The 19,890-nt window shown below is 47.2% G+C and overlaps 1 protein-coding gene across 1 annotated transcript in view; it reads right to left on the minus strand.

The window, feature by feature from the left end:
- Tln2 (talin 2) overlaps nucleotides 1-19,890 on the minus strand; it is a 139,592-nt gene that overhangs the window by 23,224 nt on the left and 96,478 nt on the right. Inside the window, exons 42-48 of the mRNA XM_013009931.1 lie at nucleotides 18,077-18,196; nucleotides 14,547-14,693; nucleotides 11,426-11,592; nucleotides 10,416-10,599; nucleotides 6,989-7,114; nucleotides 6,276-6,392; nucleotides 3,180-3,365 (exon numbers count right to left, since the gene is read on the minus strand). Of these exons, the coding sequence (XP_012865385.1) occupies nucleotides 3,180-3,365; nucleotides 6,276-6,392; nucleotides 6,989-7,114; nucleotides 10,416-10,599; nucleotides 11,426-11,592; nucleotides 14,547-14,693; nucleotides 18,077-18,196 (1,047 nt within the window). The remainder of the gene's footprint in view (nucleotides 1-3,179; nucleotides 3,366-6,275; nucleotides 6,393-6,988; nucleotides 7,115-10,415; nucleotides 10,600-11,425; nucleotides 11,593-14,546; nucleotides 14,694-18,076; nucleotides 18,197-19,890) is intronic.

A 19,890-nucleotide genomic window follows, 5' to 3' on the forward strand; every position in this document is an offset into this window, starting at 1 on the left:
AGGCGAGCGCTCTACCACTTGAGCTACAGCACCACTTCCGGTTTTCTGGTGGTTTATTGGAGATAGGAGTCTCACGGTCTTTCCTGCCTGGGCTGGCTTTGAACCATGATCCTCAGATCTCAGCCTCCTGAGTAGCTAGGATTACAGGCGTGAGCCACCAGCGCCTCGCGAGAACCTATCTTTTATTTGCCAAAACTGGTAACCTACCTCCTTAGCGATTCTTCCTTCTATAGCTTCATGCTACAAAAAACTTGCGGGGGAGGGGAGGGCTTATAGAGGAACCCACCAAACACAGAGTATAAGTAAGTCACAGATGTCAAGGTACATAGTATACATTAGGATAAGGTCAAAGCAGATGGGACACCCTCCGTGGTTACTTTAAGATGGGGATACAGAGGGGAACACTTGTGTGGTCTCTTCTGATTTTTGCTAGTGGGCAGCACCTGTCATTTATAAGCTGGGTGGGCTTATGGAGCTTGAGATGTAGAAGTCACAGTGCAGAGCACAGCTTGCCTGCTTTTTACAGACAGGACCGTGGGAAGCCACAGGCCATGGTTACCCTGTGTGTCTTGTCCAGTAGGTAGGTCATATAGTGTCATTTAGTGTCATGGGAGAGGTAAGGGTAGGGTATTGTTCTGGCCCACTGCGGTGGCTCTGTAACTTGGCAGAACCTTTTGAGAGAACAATCTGGTAATAATTAAAATGTCATATGATTTGACCGACTAATTTCCACTTCTGGGAGACTTGCCTAAGGAAATAATTTCCAAAGCATAGAAAAACCAGATATACGCCTAAAGATGTTTATTACAGTGAAGTTCACAATGAAAAAAACTCCCCACACATCACGTATACCTCCCATAACAGGAGGGAGATAATATTCGCCATGAGCCATCTGTAGTCATTAATTAAGGTCAATGATAAGGATTCATAGCAACCCAGAAACAGCCAGATCCCATCAATTAGGATACCAGATATCAAACAGCATCTAACATAAATATAAGCACATCAGAAAGGAATACACAGGAGAATTCACCAGGAGGGGGTCTGGATGAGCCCAAGGCATTAGTATAATTCTCTTGTTCTGATAAGATGACTCAGTTGCGGAATTCACTGGAACTGTTTGCCCTGCTCCTTACTCAACGCCAAGGGATGAACTCCAATAGGTCAATGTGACCCTTCTGCACCATGCCTAAGACTCTCTTCTTGACGTGTCACCTAGCAGCCTGGTCTTCTGTATATGGCTCATTGCACATAGTTCCTTTCAGAGCAGAGCATCCCCTGGGGGCTGCAGGGGACCAAAGGTTGTTTGTAAGGTTGTGAAATAATTCCTAAGTTAGTAGGTGTCTCAGGACTCAGCAGTGACTAGTTGTTGTCAAGTCTGATTTTGATGGATGACTTGAACAAACAAGTTTCAGAGCCCTAGATGGCCTGGCCCAGAGCTAAAGCTGGGCAGACAGTACCGACACTTCTGCTTGATTTCCAACCCTAAAAGTGGAAGACTGATGCAAGACAGACTTCTAAATTGGAGCTGTGTTCCATTTCCACCTTGATCATGATCTTCTTCTTCTTTTTTTTTTTGATCCAGTCATGGGGCCTGAACTCTGGGCCTGGGCGCTGTCCCTCAGCTCTTCAGCTCAAGGCTAGCAGTCTACCACTTGAGCCATAGTGCCACTTTTGGCTTTTTTTTTTTTTTTTGCTTATGTGGTGCTGAGGAATTGAACCCAGGGCCTCATGCATGCAAGGCAAGCGCTCTACCACTGAGCCACCTTCCCAGCCCTTGATCATGATCTTCTATGTTTTCTATTTCCTGTTGGTACCATGGGGACAAAGGTACCTGTCAATCAACCAGCAACTATAGCAACCTTGAGCATCATGGCTGGGAGGCCAGAACCCAGTTGCACCATCTGACAAACTGGCATAACTATGCTTGCTTTTCTTACTTGGGCTCAAATAACAGGCTATATTTCATAGCCCTTCCAACACCACGAGGTACTGTGTGTGGGCACCATGATGCCTTTGGGACACATCTTGCCAGGTAAATATGACTCTGATGCTGTGGCTCCCACCTTGAATGGGTCCATTGAACTCAACAAAATGGTAAATACCCATGACCTCAGGGCTAGCACACAAACTCCTCCATGAAAGTGGCCCTACCCATCTGCCACGTTTTATCTTCTCAATCCACCTTCTCACGTTCTTCTACACTCTCCTCTCTTGCTCTGCCCTCTATGATACCCAGGGGCCTCTGATGCCAGGCCTTCCCCATGTATTCCTTCAGCCAACTGCCTCTGCCCTTACGCACCCCCAAATCATCCAAGCCCATCTGAGGAATCCCTAAGAAGTTCATCAGCGTTGGCCGTGGCAGAAGCCATCCCCAAAAGAAACTCTTCATCACAAAGAATGCTACTCCCTAAGACCCCAGCTATGATAGCTGGTTTTCAACATCTGTGGTATCCCTCTCCCTATGTGTTTATGGGAGCTAGGAGTATATTCATCTACCAGTCACCAAATAGAAATCACAGTCCCTAGTTCAAAGCTGCCATTAGAAGGGTGAAAGTATGGGGCGGAGAGACTCAGTGGATGTTGGCTAATGTGAGGGGTCTCATGGTTCTTTTGCTTTTCTTTTTTTAGTTTTCTATATGCTTTTTGTTTTATGGTTGGTATGGGTCTTGAACTCAGGGCCTGAGCCATCCTTAGGCTCTTTTGCTCAAGGCTAGTGCTCTGCCACTTTGAGCCACAGCACTACTTCTGGTTTTCTGGTAGTTAATTGAAGATAAGAGCCTCATGGCCTTTCCGGCCAGGGGTTTGCTTTGAACCGCAATCTTCAGAGCTCAGCTTCCTATATAGTTAGGATTACAGGTGTGAGCCACTAGGTCTGGCTGGTTCAATTTCTTAAAATTTTTAAAAAATAATGGTTTTAGGTCTCAGGTCTCTACTGTTCTTTCCCCCCAAGCACCAGCTCAGATAGCTGCTCTGGTACCCAGGGATCTGAAGAATTTCTTTAAGCTGCCCAGCATAGAGAGTGAAAGGTGGTTGCCACATTTAGTTGCATTCATCTAACTTAGATTCCTCCTATCTAACTCACAGTGATAGCAGGACCTCTCCTGGCACAAAATGCCTGGCCCTTTTCATCTCCTAGGAAAAGGGCCCAGAATAAAAATAGTGCCAAGGCCATTTACCTTGCAAGCTGTCAACATATCTGACACAGCCTTCCGGCTCAGATTGGCTGTGGCGATCACATCCTCCTGTCTACAGGAATTCCCAGCTGCCACGGCTTTGGCTGTTGCCATGGTGATGCCTTTTGTCATCCTGATGGATTCTTCAGGTGATGATGTCTTTTCAGGTACCTCTTTTGACTGGAATACCTGTAAATCAGAAACAGAAGGGGTAAAACAAATCAAAAGGACAGAACAAAAATTACTTGTTCATTTCCAACCAGGCTATACTGTTACAGCTCAAGTATCTGACAGCCAAGCCAGCAATGGGAAGAAATCATCAAATGCTAAGAAATTAGAAATTTAATGAGTACAGTACTATCTTGCTTACTTCCAAGACTTTAGTACGGAAAAGACTCTCACACCAGCATTACCCATAATAATACAGTGGAGAGGCATTTAGAGTATTAACCCATTTGTCTGTAGACAATGTCCCTCATATTGTCCTTCTTGGCTTCCCATTTCTTTTCCTTCACCCCTGCTGGTGTTTTGGCAGGGCAATTCTAGTCCTAATGCTGGTTCTAGGACAGGAATAACCTGGGGTCATTACCTTGAACTCTTCTTTTATGAGTTAACAGAAAAGAAGCATTAGATCTTGCTGTTCTTAGTCCACCTTACAAATAAATATAAGTGCATAATTGTGCAGAGGTGTTCGAGTCAAATACTGAGTTGTTTAAACACACACCCACATTTTAAGAGAAACCACAATTAATGAACTAAGGTTAAATCCAAATCTCACCTTACAGTTTCAGCTGTCAGTCAAGGCAAGCTGTTTCTACTTCAAACTTGTCTCTTTAAGAAGAATGTTCAGTGTCATGGTGGCAGTTTGCACGTGTATCTGTCCCTGCATAAGAGGACCCCTGGCCTGTCTTCAGTACGAGGCTACCCCTTTTCAACATGGGAGATTTCCCTCAAGCGGAAAGGGGGACCCACACAACATTGCTGCCATATGCCAACCAATGGCCAGCATCACTACCTCCTACAAACAGGCAGCTGGCAACTAGGAAGCCCAGGACCACAAATTCTGTGTCCACAAGGTGGAATGGAGGCTATGGGTCCATACTACTGTGGTACTCATGGCACATGCTCCTCAGAAACACAGGTGCCAATTACACTGTGGCCAGTGTTTACAATTCACTCAGTGTCTACAATTTTCCAGGAGAGCTCTGATCTTCCCTTCCATTACCACCAGGAGGCCACTTATATCTGCCTGAACTTGTGGCCAGATTTTAGGTGGGAAATGTCCAATCCAGGCAGCTAGACCACTGCCAGGCAACAGGGTTTCAGGACACTACTTGCTTTTGAGTTACTCCTGTATTTTTTAGTTTCTCCTTTAAAATGTGAACTAAGTAGCTTTGGAACAATGGCTCAGACCTATAATCTTAGCTACTTGAGAGGCAGAGATCAGGAGGATCATGGTTCTACTCTAGGCTGGTCAACAAGATAGACCTCACTGGGTACCGGTGGCTCCTGCCTGTTGAGAGGCTACTTGGGAGGCATTGATCAGGAGGCTGGTCAAAAAGACAGACCTTGCCAGGTGCCAGTGGCTTACACTTGTAATCCTAGCTGTTCTGGAGGCTGAGATTTGAGGGTCGTGGCTCAAAGCCAGCCTGGGCAGAAAAGTCCATGAAACTCTTATTGCCAATTAAGCCCAAAAATCAGGAAGTAGAGCTGTGTCTCAAGTGGTAGAGTGCTAGCCTTAAGCACAGAAGCTCTTGGACGGCACCCAGGCCCAGAGTTCAAGCCCCAGGACTGGCAAAAAAAAAAGTTAGACTTCCATCTCAATCAATAAAAATCTTGGCATCATGGTATGTCTGTTATCCAAGTTATCAAGGAAGCATAAATAGGAAGATTGTGGTCCAGGCTGACCCTATGCAAAAAACAACAACTTATCCAAAAAACAATTAAAGCAAAAGGGACTGGAGATATGGTACAAGTTCCCTTGAGATCAACCCCAGTATCACACAAAAAAAAGGAAGAAAGAAAGAAAGAAAGAAGATGAATAAAAAGAGCAAGGCACTAGTGGCTCATGCCTGTAATCCTACCTACTTGGGAGGCTGAGATCTGAGGATTGTGGTTCAAAACCAGTCTGGGCAGGAAAGTCTGTGAGACTCTTATCTCCAATAAACGACTCAGAAAACAAAAACAACAACAAAAAAAACCCAGAAGTGACGCTGTGGCTCAAGTGCTAGAGCACTAGCCATGAGCACACAGAGGCTCAAGGACATCACCCAGGCTGGGGCAGGGGAAGGAGGGGGGAAAGATGAGTGATATAAGCATACCCCAAGCAAGGCTGAAACCATGAAAACCAGGAGACAAGATGCCAAGCCTTCATCAATGATCAGTGGAATCACTCACTCACTTCCAGTGCTGCCCTTTATGTCAGCTTCATAGGCAACCTTCTAAAAGTGTAGAACCAGCAGCCCCAAAGGCGGATTTCCTAGTCCTTCTATTCCACACATACTGCGCCACCCCTACTTGTAAGGATTAGGATGAATAGATATACAATAACCATGAGGTCATAGGAAGCAGATTATAGCCCTAGCTCAGCAGCTTGGGGTGCCCACAGTCCCCAGGGATGAAAGGTGGTAAAGAACAGGGCAGACATCTCTAAGGTCCAGCAGAAGGAAACTGGATTCCAAAAGGAAGTGTCTTAAAGGTATCTAGACCCTTTAACAGTGTGTGATGGTGTGAGCTGTTGCCAATAGCAACGTGAATGAACAGAGCTGGCATGTGGTACCCATCAGGTAAGCTCAAGGCACATGAAAACAGCCTCAGCCAGGGACATTTGCAATGCTGCAATTGCAGTTTTACAGGAGTAATAACTGAATTATCCTAAGTGATACATAGCAATTATGGCCCTACTTACAATTACCAATAGATTCTAGGCAAATCCAGGGACAATGTTACAAATGTCACCAGAAGGCAGATGATCAGACCTCCTTAGTCCTAGATTTTTTTTTAAGTAAAAAAAATCTCTTTGTCTTAACTATCTTAGGCAAGCACTGCTTGGTCAGTTGTTAGATGCTATCATTGATGGAGGTAACTTTGGCGCCTTACCGTGAGCTCCTGCTTTATGTATTCAATGGTGGCCTCAAGTGCCCTTGTCCCTCTGGTGGCCTCATCCTCCACAGCCTTCACAGTCTTGAGGAGGGAGGTGACATTGGTTACCATCACCTGCATAGGAAGAGAGCAAGCAGAAAGCACACTGTCTGAGATCCAGTCTCTATGCCTTTTAATTCCAAAGTAATGCCATTCAGTGGTTTGGAGAATGTTTGGTCTACAGTCTGTACAAGGACTATAAAATCACGGCTTTATGACAGGAAAGACATACATGCTTCTTGTGTGCTTCTCATCAGATGCCTGTACAGATAATTTTTTTTTTTTGCCAGACCTGGAGCTTGAATTCAGGGCCTGGGCACTGTCCTTGAGCCTCTCTGTGCTCAAGGATAGCGCTCTACCACTGGAGGCACAGCACCACTTCCGGCCTTTTCTGTTTATGTGGCACTGAGGAATCAAACCCAGGGCTTCATGCATGCTAGGCAAGCACTCTATCACTGACCCAACTTTCCAGCCCTGTATGGATAATTTTGTATGCCCGCAAATCATGTTATAAATATCCAAGTAGCTCTCAACAGGACAAAGGTTTCCCTACCCTCACCAGAGACTTCTCTTTTCTTCAGAGGAGAAAGGAACTCAGATTGATCACCTCCCAAGATCCTTTCATTTTCATATATCCTGCAAGCTCAGCTCTGGCTGGAGCCCTTCTTTACCTTGGCTGCCCCTTTGAGCTGGTACATGGAGGGGTCATCTGCCGGCTTGCTGGCAGCTCCCTTGGTAGCACCAATGAGATCAGAAAGGGCCTTGGCTACATCTTTGATAGCGTTGATCAACACCACCTGGAGAAAGCAGACACCAGGTCAGTAGATGCTGAAATGTTACCTGCTGACTGCCTCTCTCCCCTGCCCAAGGCATTCGTCTCCACAGAAAGATGAAGCTGGGAATAAGACAAAGGCAGGGCTGTGCATACGTAGCTCGACAGACTCCTTCATGGTAGTCCAGGAAGCCACTCTTAGAGATCCTGAGGCGGAAATGTGAAGAACCCCTTCTCCCATCTGCCCAAAGCTGATGCTGAGCCAGAATGGATAACTCTGATCTACACAGATAGCTTAAAGCTGGGTTCTGTGTTCATGCTTGCAATCTCAGCTACCAGGAAGATATAGTTAGGAGGAACACAGGGGTTGAAAGTTAAAACCTTATTTAAAAGATAACCTAAAGGGCTGGGAAGGTGGCTCAGTGGTAGAGCGCTTGTCTTGCATGCAGGAGGCCCTGGGTTTGATTCCTCAGCACCACGTAAGCAGAAAAAAGCCAGAAGTGGCTCTGTGGCTCAAGTGGTAGAGCGCTAGCCTTGAGCTGAAGAACTGAGGGGCAGCACCCATGCCCCGTGACTGACAAAAAAAAATAACCTAAAACAAAAATGGCTAGAGGTACCCTGAGTTCAAACTCTAGTGCCACCAAAAATAAAACAAACCAAAACAAACCCCAAACTAAAAACCAAACACTCACAAACAAACAAAAAAAAACATGCTGTCTATTTCAAATCCCTAGATACCAACTCTGCAGATGAGTTGCCTTGAACAGGATGAAGGCAGCTGACAAGGTACCAAGACTCACTTCAAAACTGTCTCAAAACCAGTCCTACCCTGATACCCAGGCCTTTCTTCCTAGTGTTCATTTTTCTGGGAGTTGCTGCCTCAGCCATTCAGCATGCTAACTGCTTTCTTCCTTTACTGGAAATCTCCATCCCTTCCTTCTAAGGACCTCTACTCTTGCTGAGAGCCCTGCTCTCTCCATCATTCATATATTATATACTGAGAGACTTTTGTCAACCACCTAAAGCTATAGCCCTTCTTCCCTCCCCCCCCCCGCTCTCCCCAACATCAAAACAATTGGAGGGCCCTGCTCTATCCCCAGGACTTGGAACCACTTGCATGTGGTTTGCATTTTCCCTGACTTGGATGTAAAGCGGTTCAAACATGACCTTTCCTACTCAGAACAGGGTTCTGCACAGAGCGGGTCCTACTCACTATATCTCAGGGAATGAATGAAGGCTTTATGCTAAGGGGATATGTCAGTCACAGAAGGACAATCCATTTATGTATTTAAGACAGTCAGGCTCTGAAGCATAGCACAAAAGTGGTGGTTAGAGGCAGGGGAAGGAGAAATAGGTCATTTCTGATCAAGGATCATCAAGTGTCAGTCAAGCAAGATGAAATAGGCCTTAGAGATCTACCAAGCATCTCAAGCACTGGCCGGGCAAGGTGGCACGTGCCTGTGATCCCTGCTACAAGGAAAGCACAATGGCTGGGCATGAGTGGTCAGCCAGTCATCCCCAGAGACATGGGGAAGTACAAATAGGAGGATCACAGTCCAGGCCCACCTGGGCATGAATTGAGATTCTTCAGCAAAAAAGGTGTGATTCCAATGGTAAAGTGCCTGTCTAGCAAGTACAAGGCTCTGGGTCCTACCAAAAAATAATTAAAATAAATTAATAATCATCAGTAATAAATTAAATTATTATTAATAAAAAATCTAAAAGTAAATAAAATTAGGGAGAAGAGGTTTCAGGAAAAGTAAAGGTCAGTACCAATAGTCATCAGTAAAGCTGAGTGGTGGTGACCTAGCTCATTTTATGATTCTACTTTTTGAACCTGACACAAGGTATTACAATTTTTTCCCCCCTCTCAAAAGGACAGGAAAATAGAAAAGAAGAGCCCGCAGCAATGTGATACATTTCTCTGTGTCAAAAGATGTCAATTATCTCCCTGTGAGATTCCTCAAGCTGGTCAGGTAGGGGAGAAAATACCTGTGTAGCTTGCCTCCAACTCTAGGGACTCTGTTTCCAGCTTTGCCTTCTTCTACCAGAGTCAAAACACTACCACTCAGGCAGGGATCGATTACAAGAAGTGCTTATGATTGGATAAGGCAGCCAGTCTGAACTCTGATGTTATCAGGAAGAAATCCAGCACAGAGGATGATAAAGACCACCCAAGGAAGCTTTCCTCACTGGGATCCACAGCCCCCGTGTGTGTGTGTGTGTGTGTGTGTGTGTGTGTGTGTGTGTGTGTGTGTGTGTGTGTCTAAAGGCCCAGTGTGTGTGTGTCTACAGGCCCAGTGTGTGTGTGTGTGTGTGTGTGTGTGTGTGTGTGTGTGTGTGTGTGTGTTGGTGGAGGGGTAGAGGAGTGAGGTGGGTCATCAGTGGCTGGGATTTCCATCTAAGTCTTGTTCAAAATAGAATGGCTTGCTGACTATGGTGTGGGCTGTAGAAACTAAAGGGCTAGTCCACTGGTAATGGGTAGTATCTATCTATGGATGATCTTTGTGGCCAACAGTTCAACAAAGATGAATAAATGGCAATGACAGTCCTTGAGGGGCCTAGGATGTGGCAGGGGTATAAGAAGGGGGTACCAAAGAGCAGGTGGGTGATTTAAATGACATCACTACCTCCCACACAGAGCTCCCAGAACCACAGAGCCCTTTCCTGCCCTTCTTCTTCCTCCCTGCCATTCTAAGCCAGCTATTTCCGAACGGGGGCCCATTGGAGCAGAGATCACTGTGCCCTCCCTGGCTGTTGGGGTCACCGGTGGCTGGTTCCCAGGCTTTTTTCATCTGATGTCTCTTAGCATCTCTGGTATTTCCTTGGCTCACCCTCACATCCCGTGGCTTTCCTTCTGCCGTCCATTCCTTTAGTGCCTAGGATTTTCTCCTTTGCCCATTCCTGAGGACAAGTCTTGGTTGGAAGCCCCCGGTCATTGTACCTGAGCAGGCCCACGTCAGACCCAGCTCACCTTCCCCCTGCTCAGGCTAGGCTCTTACTCCAGGGTATTCCCTCTTGGTTTCTAGAGCCTCTATTCACTCCAGTCTGACTGTGAGGCCATCTTTGCTCCTCCCTCTCCTTTATCTTCCAACACCCACCGTGGCCATTGTTCCCCAGGCCTAGCTATCTCTCTTCCTTTTAGATTCCTCTCAAAACCATGGGTTTGTCTCCACCTCCCCAACCACCACCACCACCCAAGCCCCTTCTATCTCTCTTGGACAACTGCTTCCCACAGATAGAGCTTCATGCCTGTTGTTTACTCGGCAGCTCCTATTTTCCTGAGCCCTTTGCTGAGGCCCAGGGCCCCCCACCCCCATCCCTACCTGGGTCTCGGGGTCATCTGATCCCAGGCTGGCTGCTCCCAGCTTGACTACCTCGGCGAGGTGGGTAATGGTGGCTGCTGAGGACTGAGCTGCCTGGGCCAGCTTGTCTGGAGTGGACGCCGCTCCCGACACGAGAAGTTTTGTGTCTTCTACCAAGGCCTTGGCTGTCTTCAGAATGTTCTCTCTGAGGAAGGGAGGGAGGGCCAAGGAGAAGGGGAGAAACAAAGGCCCAAAGTTGTTTACTTGCAGTTAGGAAGGAAGGAAACCCTTCATAGGGGACTTGGAGTGGTATGTGCCATCTTCTTGATGGGGGGGGGGGATGGAGGTGAAGTTGGGGAGAGGAGAGGGAAGCAACTAGAATGCACAGTCAGTGGGAAGTAAAACTCCAGGGCAGGGCTCAGGCCTATGGGTCTGGCTGCTGTCCCCAGCCCTGTGGTTAGGTGAAAGCCCAGCTTCTTTTCTGTAGCTCACACTCTCCCTGCAGAAACTCCATAGCCACAGTCTGCTGCCAGGATGTGTGAGTTGGGTCATTTTGTCTGGGAATTAGAGCCCAAAGGGCCAGGCTCTAGGTGGGAGGACAGAGCACGGGGAATTTCCTTCTTAACTCTGGTCCTTCAGTTAATAAGAGATAGAGAGGAAGAAAGAGGCTGGATACCTGGAGAGGATTTGGGGGTCTCTAGCAGTCAACTTAGAGCTCCAAGCATTTTTCAGCCCAAGTCTGGTAAAAGCTGCAAACTTTGAGCCCCGTTCCCCAGGACACAGTAACTGCTAAATGTGCCTTCCCTGCTGTTCCGATCCTTGGTGGGTGGTCAGAGATCAAAAGATCTATGGGGGTAGGCTGGATCCAGAACTGCCAAAGGCCAAGTTCACATACAGCCCTGTTCATAGCTGGGCAAGGGTTTATTCTCCCTTTCACTTGAGCATCTTGTGGAGATGACAGTGGATACCCAGACAGCTTGAATAGAGTGGGTTATGAGTTTCAGGGCAGGCCAGCCTGAACCTCTCTGTACCTGTGATCTGCAAAAGTCTCGTTGTTCTCTGCATTCAGCGTCCCCGCGGTGGCAAACATGATGGTGGTGTCCAGGTCGGCGATGATCCCCGACACGGCAGTGGCAGCTGTGATGCATGCTTGGGTCCCCTTGTTTCCAGCCTGGAGAGCTGATAACACTAGCGACACCTGTGAGTAGAAAGGGAATGTTTGAGGGATCCAGAAACTGGAGAGAAAATGTGATCCAAAAGTAGGACGCCTCTGAAAATACTGACTTCCTCTCTTTTCTGAGAACTGATGCAGCTTTGTGGGTCCACAGCACAGGTTCAGGGCCAGTAAGAGCCTGGTTATGAATACCAGCCCTGCCATTTTTTACAGGCTATATGAACTTGGACAAACTACGTCATCTTTCTGGGACTCAAGTTTCCTCATCTGTAAAGTGGAGCTGTTACTTCTTGCCTACCAAGGCTGTTGGGAGAATCAAGGAGGAAAATGAAGCCTATATATACAGCAAAAGATCTCCATTGTCAAAGGAGCATTCACTGAGTTTCTATCCTATTTCTGAAACTGCAAGAGGGAGTGAAGATTAGGCTCATACTAAGTGGCCGTTTCCAATCTCTCTAGTTAGGTGTTTGGAAGGAACTCCATCATTCCAACACCTGGTCATCTCATGTTGGAAATCTTCTTGGACCCACTCATTGGGAGTCCAGAGGTGACCTCCATATGCAACCTCTCTACCCACAATGCTCCTCCTGCATACCATTATCCACCACCAAGTAGCAATGCAGTGAGTGACCCAATGCCTTCCATGTCAGAAACTCCAGCTGTTAGCTCCCACTACCCAGCCCCTTCCAACACACCCCCTCAATTCCCACAGACACACTGTCCAACCCAAACCATCTCACATGGCCGCTTATAGTCCAACCACCTCTCATCATCATATCTGCCAGCTCCTGACATCCCTAAACACATCTGTCTGTTCACTCAGGGCCCTCACTGTGACTGTAGGAACCCCCTAACCTTACCCTAATCTTCCCCAGTCATGCACAGACTCATCCTGCAGGATATGGCTCTAAGTCTCCACTCTTGTCTTCCAGAGAGGAGTGTTGCCACTGAGGCTCCCAGCCTACTGTTCTTGCCCTTGGTTTAAAATAGCTTCTTATGGGTCTGCGGGCTCTTTGAAGTCAGGAGCCACGGCTCACCTGTGTGCACACACCTACCATAATTGGCTGACCCAAGGTACACTCTGCCAATGCTTTAAATCAACTTCTTGAAGCGTGATGGCCAGGGTCAGGGAGGCATAGCATAATGGAGCCAGGCACAGGGCTAAGGACGCTGTCTCCTTTGTGCCGCTTGGGTCTCCGTACAGGTTGTAGGATGGGCGCAGAAACCATTCCCAGAGCACCCGCCGTGTCCTAAGGCCAGCCTCCCCCTTCTCGGCCCCGACTCTTTCTCTTCCCCATTTGCCTGACGAGCAAATAAAAGTTGGTATAGAGTGGGCCTGAGAAAGAAGTGTCCAGAAAGAACTCTGAGAATGGGGCACAAAGGCCAAGACAAGTGTTTGGATGTTGTGGTTTTATGTGACAGGTATTTTCAAACAGGATGAAAGGGGAAGAGTCCAGAGAGTGTCTCACCCATTGCCAAAGGTGCTGATGGACACACCTGCTCTCTTCTAGGTAGGACAATCCTGGTGCTCACGGCTGGGGCAAGCACTGCATACATGACCAAGGCATGTAGCACGCAGTAACCAAAAGGCCAGCTACTAACAGCTGGCTACTTTCCTAGGTGTCCTACATCAGAGACCCTCTGTGGAGAGGCAGAGACTAACTGAGGAAGACATGCAGCCCAGACCCCTCCCCACTCCGCACATGCCTGCTGCAAGCTCTTCCCTGGACTATTGGCCAGAGCCATTTAGACAATGGAGAAAGGTTTTGAAGATCGGAGAATGCCTTCCTTGAGCTGAGAGATTTATATCCTCCTTCTGTGGTACCCACAGAAGGCTGGACAGACCCGTAAGCTGTGGAGATGGCCAGAATGAGGCTCAGCCTTGATGAAGGGCGGCTGACAGAGTAGCCTCGGTAGTCAAGATTGCCAGTGAGGAAACCCTACTTCCCCTGCCAGCCCCCTAGTCTTGTCATCAAATTTCTAAACAGGATAGAGCTCTATGTGCTCCAAAGCAAAGGAAAGGGCGAAGGAAATGCCACCAAAGCCCAGTTGCTTCGGCTTGCAAAAGGAACTGTCCTGAGAAATGACTCATGAGGTAGGAGAGAAAGGGCTGGTCAAAGGTTGCCTTGTGAACTGGAAAAGCTGCTGAGAGAAAAAATCTGGAGAGGGAAAAGTTTTGAGAATACTGACTGGTAATTATCTGATGCCTATCTAAGCATCTACATGGTGCAAAAACATTTTTATACACATCACCTCATTTAACCTCCAGAATTCTATTCTTTGGGTTTGAACTCAGGGCCTGGGCACTGTCCCTGAGTTGTTTTGGTCAAGACTAGCACTCTACCACTTTGAGCCACAGTGCCACTTCTGGTTTTCTCATGGTTAATTGGAGACAAGAATCTCATAAACTTTTCTGCCTGGGCTGGTTTTGAACTGCGATCCTCAGATCTCAGCCTCCTGTATAGCTAGGATTACAGGCGTGAGCCACCAGAGCCCAGGTAACCTCCAGAATTCTATAGGGCAGGCATTGGAAGTTTATGTTCTCACTTCACAAATGAGGAAATTGAGGCTTGCAAAGGTAACGTGATTTAGCTAAACTGAGATTCTACAAACAGCTGATCCTGCGCAAGCTGATGGACCATGCGACTGTCCCCAGTCACTTCATCTTCGCTCACCTCCACTGTCTTGGTTAACAAAGAGGCAGTCATTTCGACTCAGCTCTTAGCCCAAGTAGGGCCTCTGGGAAGGAAGATCAGGGCTACTGGGTGGAGTTCCAGCATCAGAGCTCCTCTTGATTGGCTCCTGACCCTGACAGTATTTTCTGTCTGCCAAAGGGCCCTTCCGGAAGGCTGAGCTCCAGGGCTGACTTTCCTGGGACAGCAATTCCCACCGGTGGCCCCCCTTTCCCTGGGGAGGACATGGTTTGAGGGAGAAGCCACCCGGCCACACCAGTCCCAACCATACAGGCTATTCCTTACTTTTTCCGTGACAGCGCGGGCACACTCGATCAGCTCCCTCTTGGTGTAGCTGTCGGTGGGGCATACCTGGAGGGCCCCCGCCTTCTGCACCAGGAAGATACAGCCGTGGCCCAGGTCTTGTACACGCGTGCGAATCTGGAAGCCAATCTGTAGAGGCAAGCCCAGGAGAGGAAGGGAGTGTGACGGGACCCTTGCCACCCAAGCCTAGCCTAGGTGGAAAATTTCTCCTGCATCCTACAGGGAGCCTGGCTAGGAAAATTCCACTACTGTTAGGAGTCTGTGTCTGGTGGAGTATGGAATTTGGTCGCTTTAGCTTCCCTTTTTAGAGGCTAAACAGGCTTGCAGTTCATGGGGCATAATGCTTTCCTGATTCCAGTTACCTTTCCTGGCTTAGTCTGTAGCCCAAGCTTTGGGATAGGAATGTGAATGAGCACAGTTCTGTGGGAGAGTTCTGTTAGTCATTCAACAAGCAGTTACTGAGCTCCTCCAAGAGTGTCAAGGGCTCTTGCATGCATTTTGTTTTATTTTATTCCTCACAACAGCCCTGCAGGGCAACCTGAAGTTCAAAAGATAGCTTTGGATAAAGCATATTTAAAAGGGTTTGGTTCCCCCCCACCCCTCCCCTGAACTGGTATGTTTGCCAACCAGAACACCCTTTCCGCAGCTGTGTCAGGTGGAGAGAGTAACTGTCTGTAAGGCCAGGTTTGAGATCTCTATAAAAATGGTACATTGGGGGCTGGAAGCATGGCTCAGTAGAAAAGCGCCTGCCTTGCAGGTGTGAGACTCTCCGTTTTGTTAAGAGGAAACTAGTCTTGAATTGCAAAGCTGCCAGAAGGTTTTTAACTTTTTTTTTTTTTCCTGGAGAAGTTTTCACGGTGGTGTTAACCAAGGCTTGAATTTTCCGTGGAAAAATAAGCAGCGCAAGCTCCTGCTTGACATTCCAGGGCAGAGCTCTAACTTTTCTCCACGATTGTGGAAAAGACCAAATTGCTGACTTGGCACAGCAGTGTTTGCAGGGCTGACTCTACTAGCTCACCCTGGAATATAAATACTTTCACATGCTGGGATGTGGGGCCCCATTGGGTAGACAAATAATTCCATAATCTTGGAATAAAAAGAAAGAAAGAAAAAGCCTACGCTGCTTTAGGGACCTCTTAACCCTCTCAGTTTTCCCTCTAAAAATCCGTTTGGCAGATATATAAAAGAATTTTTCTTCCTAAGCCACTCGTAATTTTATATTCTCCCTACCCCTTCTTGCTCCAGGTCACACTCTTCTTGTGTGTGGAAAGTAAAACATATCTCAAGACATAACAAGAAAAGGGAAAAGCCTAATGAAATCACCCACAACTATAATGCAAGGCCAATAGCCAAAGAAGCTGTCACTTTTAGCAATGCATTTTCTTCCTTGGCTGGTTACAAGAGTTTATAGTTTGCATTGCATCAGGAAAGTCTGTCCCTGTTCCACACCGAGTGGGCAGCAACTCTGAGTAGAAAGGGCCTACTGAAAACCAAGACAGACAAGGGTGAGCTCTACTTTCAAAGGTTTCTGTGGGCAGCGAGGGCTCCAGACAGCCTTTGCCATCAGTCTGTTTGTAAAGCCCTCTTCAAAGCACTTTTCTGCTTTGTCCCACCAAACTTTTCCTTACTGTAACGTAGGCTCCCTTGGACTTGTTTATGAAATCCAAAATTGCATGCCAATCAGATGAATTAGATGTCTACATAAATGAAGTGTCTAGAATTACAGTCTAGTCTTATTAAAACAGGGAGGTCTTAAAAAGAAGAGAAAGATGGGCCTGTGGAAAAGGATCATCTCTGCCAGCGGTTTCCCCCTCCCTCTTGATAGTGACTTAACAAACTAATTATAACAAACAGAACTATTCACGCTGCCCTGTGAGGAACTTGCGGAATCTCATGCTAGATATATGTATGCAAGTACATACATATGATACTTCTATTCACATGCACAGTTAGGCCACATGTTAGAAAGTGCCTTGGGTCTTCATTGCTGCAGTATCTCTGGGAGTTTTGGTTAACACACAAGCAGGATCACTAAAGTTACTCAGGGATGGTGGCAGGCAGCCATTGCAAGGAGAAGAGCAGCCAAGTTACAGCCTTCTGCCTTGACAGTCCTTTCCTGTCTCCAACTGCGTTTGGGTTCAGTATACAGCTTGCAATAACCGGGCATAGTGGTATGCACCTGTCAACCTAGTGTAAAGAAGAGGATTGTGGTCCAGGTCAGCTTGGGCAAAAAGTGAGGCAGAATATAAAAAGAAATAATCAGAACAAACAACAGCCAGAAAAGTTGTACTGAGGGGCATGGCTCAAGTAATTCCCCTGTCTAGCCTGTGAATTTAAACCTCAGTTACTACAGGTGGGTAAAAACATAAAAACAGCATGTAGAAATCCCCTCTTACAGCTACCTGTCTTACTAGTATAGATATCACCCACTCTTGTCATTCTGTACTTGACTTTTTTTTTTTTTTTGGTCGCTTGTGGGGTTTAAACTCAGGGCCTGGGTGCTGATCCTGAGCTCTTTAGCTCAAGGCTAGAGCTCTACCACTTTGAGCCACGGCTCTACTTCCAGTTTTCTGGTGGTTAATCAGAGAGAAGAGTTTAGATGGACTTTCCTGCCTGGGCTGGCTTTGAACTGTGATCCTCAGATCTTAGCTTCCTGAGTAGCTAGGATTACAGGCGTGAGCCACTGGCACCTGGCTCAGATTGAGCTTTTTCAAAAAATTGTTTTTTCCTCTAAGGAACCACATAGTTTCTCAGGGCCTATGCCCCTTCTGGATCTCCATACCAGATGACACAGGTGACATCAGGCCCCTAGAAGTGTCTCTTGCTGTATCTTCCCAGGGGACTGCTCTATTTCTCAGAGCTATGGGACAAACTAGCTCTGAGAAAGTGGCCCTGGAGCCAGACATTTTTCCAGGTGAACACTTGATGGGTGCAGACTTGCTGAAGCCCTATCGTTTCTGGCCCTTATGGAAAGCTAGGGGGAGGCTTGTGGGTACTGAAGAGTCTACCAGAAGTATCAAGGTAGGCAGGATCTGAGCTATTTCCCAGAAAGCCATCATGAATCCCTAGGTCAGGCTTTGTATCATGAAAGCAGATTCCTCTCAAGAAAGGGGCAGTGAGACCCCTACTCTGGGGAGCCTTAGAAAAACATAAACATGACTTAGGGTGATGTGCTGGGTGGAAATAGAAGGTATAACGGTGGTATGTTGAAGTGTGATGAATTGGTGGATGGGAAGGCCTGTCATTGCAAACACAGCCCTCTGTCTGAAGCTCAGCCCCCAGATTTCTCCCCCTCCCCCAAATAACTCACCCTAAAAGATCTTATGCACAGCCTGAGACTAGCAGTGTGGGCCTGGGGTAAGATCTACACAGCCATGGGAATAAAGGTGCTTGGGTTGGGGTCTTTTTTGGAATGGATCTAATGCTACAGAGAACCCCACTCCCTACCCTTGGGGGTGGGGATAGGTGCTTCTCTGTTTGCTTCTTAAAATAGGGGCATTAAGGTGGCAGACCTCCTCTGGTTCGGCCGTGGCTGCTGCCATCTGGCCCTGGAGAGCCAGGTGGCCATAGTCATTGGTCATTTGTGAAGCCAGTCCTCCCAGCTCCTCCGGGTTAGTAACCGACTTAGTCATCTGGAAAAAGAAAACAAGCAAGACACACACACACACACACACACACACACACACACACACACACACACACACACACACACACACGAAGAAAAGCATGAGAACTGTGTGTTAATACCACTGGAAGCCAAAGGGTAACATTCACTTCTAAGCCCCAATGGGTGAAGGCCATGATTTACATTCAGGGCTGGACACTAGGGAGGGAGGGAATTGAAGCAGAGCTTCATGCTGGATGGCACACAATAGGCCAGAGCTGTGCATGCCCAGAAGAATCCCCAAGGCCAGTAGCTGCTGTTCAGGCCAGATGGGCACATGCTTAGCATTCAGGTAAGGTGGTGCAGGTGCAGCGTGGAGCTGGGCCCTTGGGGTCCATTCTGAAGTTGCCCTATGTGGTCATTGAGGAATTCCCAGAGAAACCACCAGAAGGCACTATCTCTGGATACAGCACAACCCTGGGCCAGGCATCAAACAGGGCAAGAGTAGATATGAGGACAGGGCTGGTACACCATTTGGGAGGAAGGAATTCAGAATATGCAGCTCGCTTGCAAATGTGTGCCACAGCCTGTGGCACAAATTGGTTTCAGCCAATAATAATAATAACAACAACAACAACAACAATAATAATAAAGATGTATATTTTTGTCAGTTGTGGGGCTTGAACTCAAGGCCTGGGCACTGTCCCTGAGCTTTTTTCTCAAGGCTAGCACTCTACCACTTTGAACCACAGCTCCACTTCCAGTTGTCTGGTGGTTAACTAGAGACAAGAGTCTTAAGGACTTTGCTGCCCGGGCTGGTTTTGGACCGTGATCTTCAGATCTCAGCCTCCTGAGTAGCTAGGATGACAGGCCTCAGCCAGTGGTGCCTGGCTTGGCCATAAATTTTGTTGAGTGTGTCACAATGGCCAAGTTCCCAGCTTTGTAGAATGAAGGCATTCTAGATTCCCTGGGACCCCCAAGGCATAGAAAAAATGGGTCTCAGTTAGTTTTACCTAGTTAACATGCTACTTCCTAGTTTTTCCTTTTTCCTCTGGCAAAATGTCATTTTATTGTCAGTTGCAGCTTGTTACCCAGAAATGTCTTCTTGTCTCTCTTTCAGAGATTGTTGCTTCTGGCCTTGCTTCTATCCTCTATTGGGATAATAAAAAAAACTTTTCTCTTTGTTGTTTTTTTAAGACTTTGATATGAAAGGACTTTTGAAAAGCCCCCTTAAGTGGCTAAATGACCCTTAAGGAAGGACAGGAATATCCCTCCCATTAAAAACATCTTTGAAAGGAAATGACATAGGCTTTGGGCCCAAGTGTAGGTTCTGGGGAGCACATACTGAACCCCAAGAGAGATAATGCTATGAGATGCTCTGCTTATTCCCTGTCAACAGGAACATAAAGTCTCTGAGGAGACCCCATGTGGTAAAGTGGACCTTCCTCTAACTCTAGGCTCCAGGCCAGCTACATCAGGAGCCATGCAGTCCAACGCTGGGCTCCTTAGGGTCAGAACAACAAAGGTCAAGACAGGTCACCTGGCCCAGAAGATACTCTGGAAATGCCACAGGGACATTCAAAATGTCTTCTTCCCTTGCTGTTCTAGATAGGAATGCTATAAGACAAGACCTTGATCTGTCTCCTCTATGCCTCAAAGGACAGTGTGGGTTCAAATCCAGCTTGCCACAATCTATAGAGATTGGAACTACTGTGCTAGGTT

This window comes from Dipodomys ordii, unplaced genomic scaffold, assembly GCF_000151885.1.
Source record: "Dipodomys ordii isolate 6190 unplaced genomic scaffold, Dord_2.0 Scaffold11, whole genome shotgun sequence".
NCBI lineage: Eukaryota > Metazoa > Chordata > Mammalia > Rodentia > Heteromyidae > Dipodomys > Dipodomys ordii.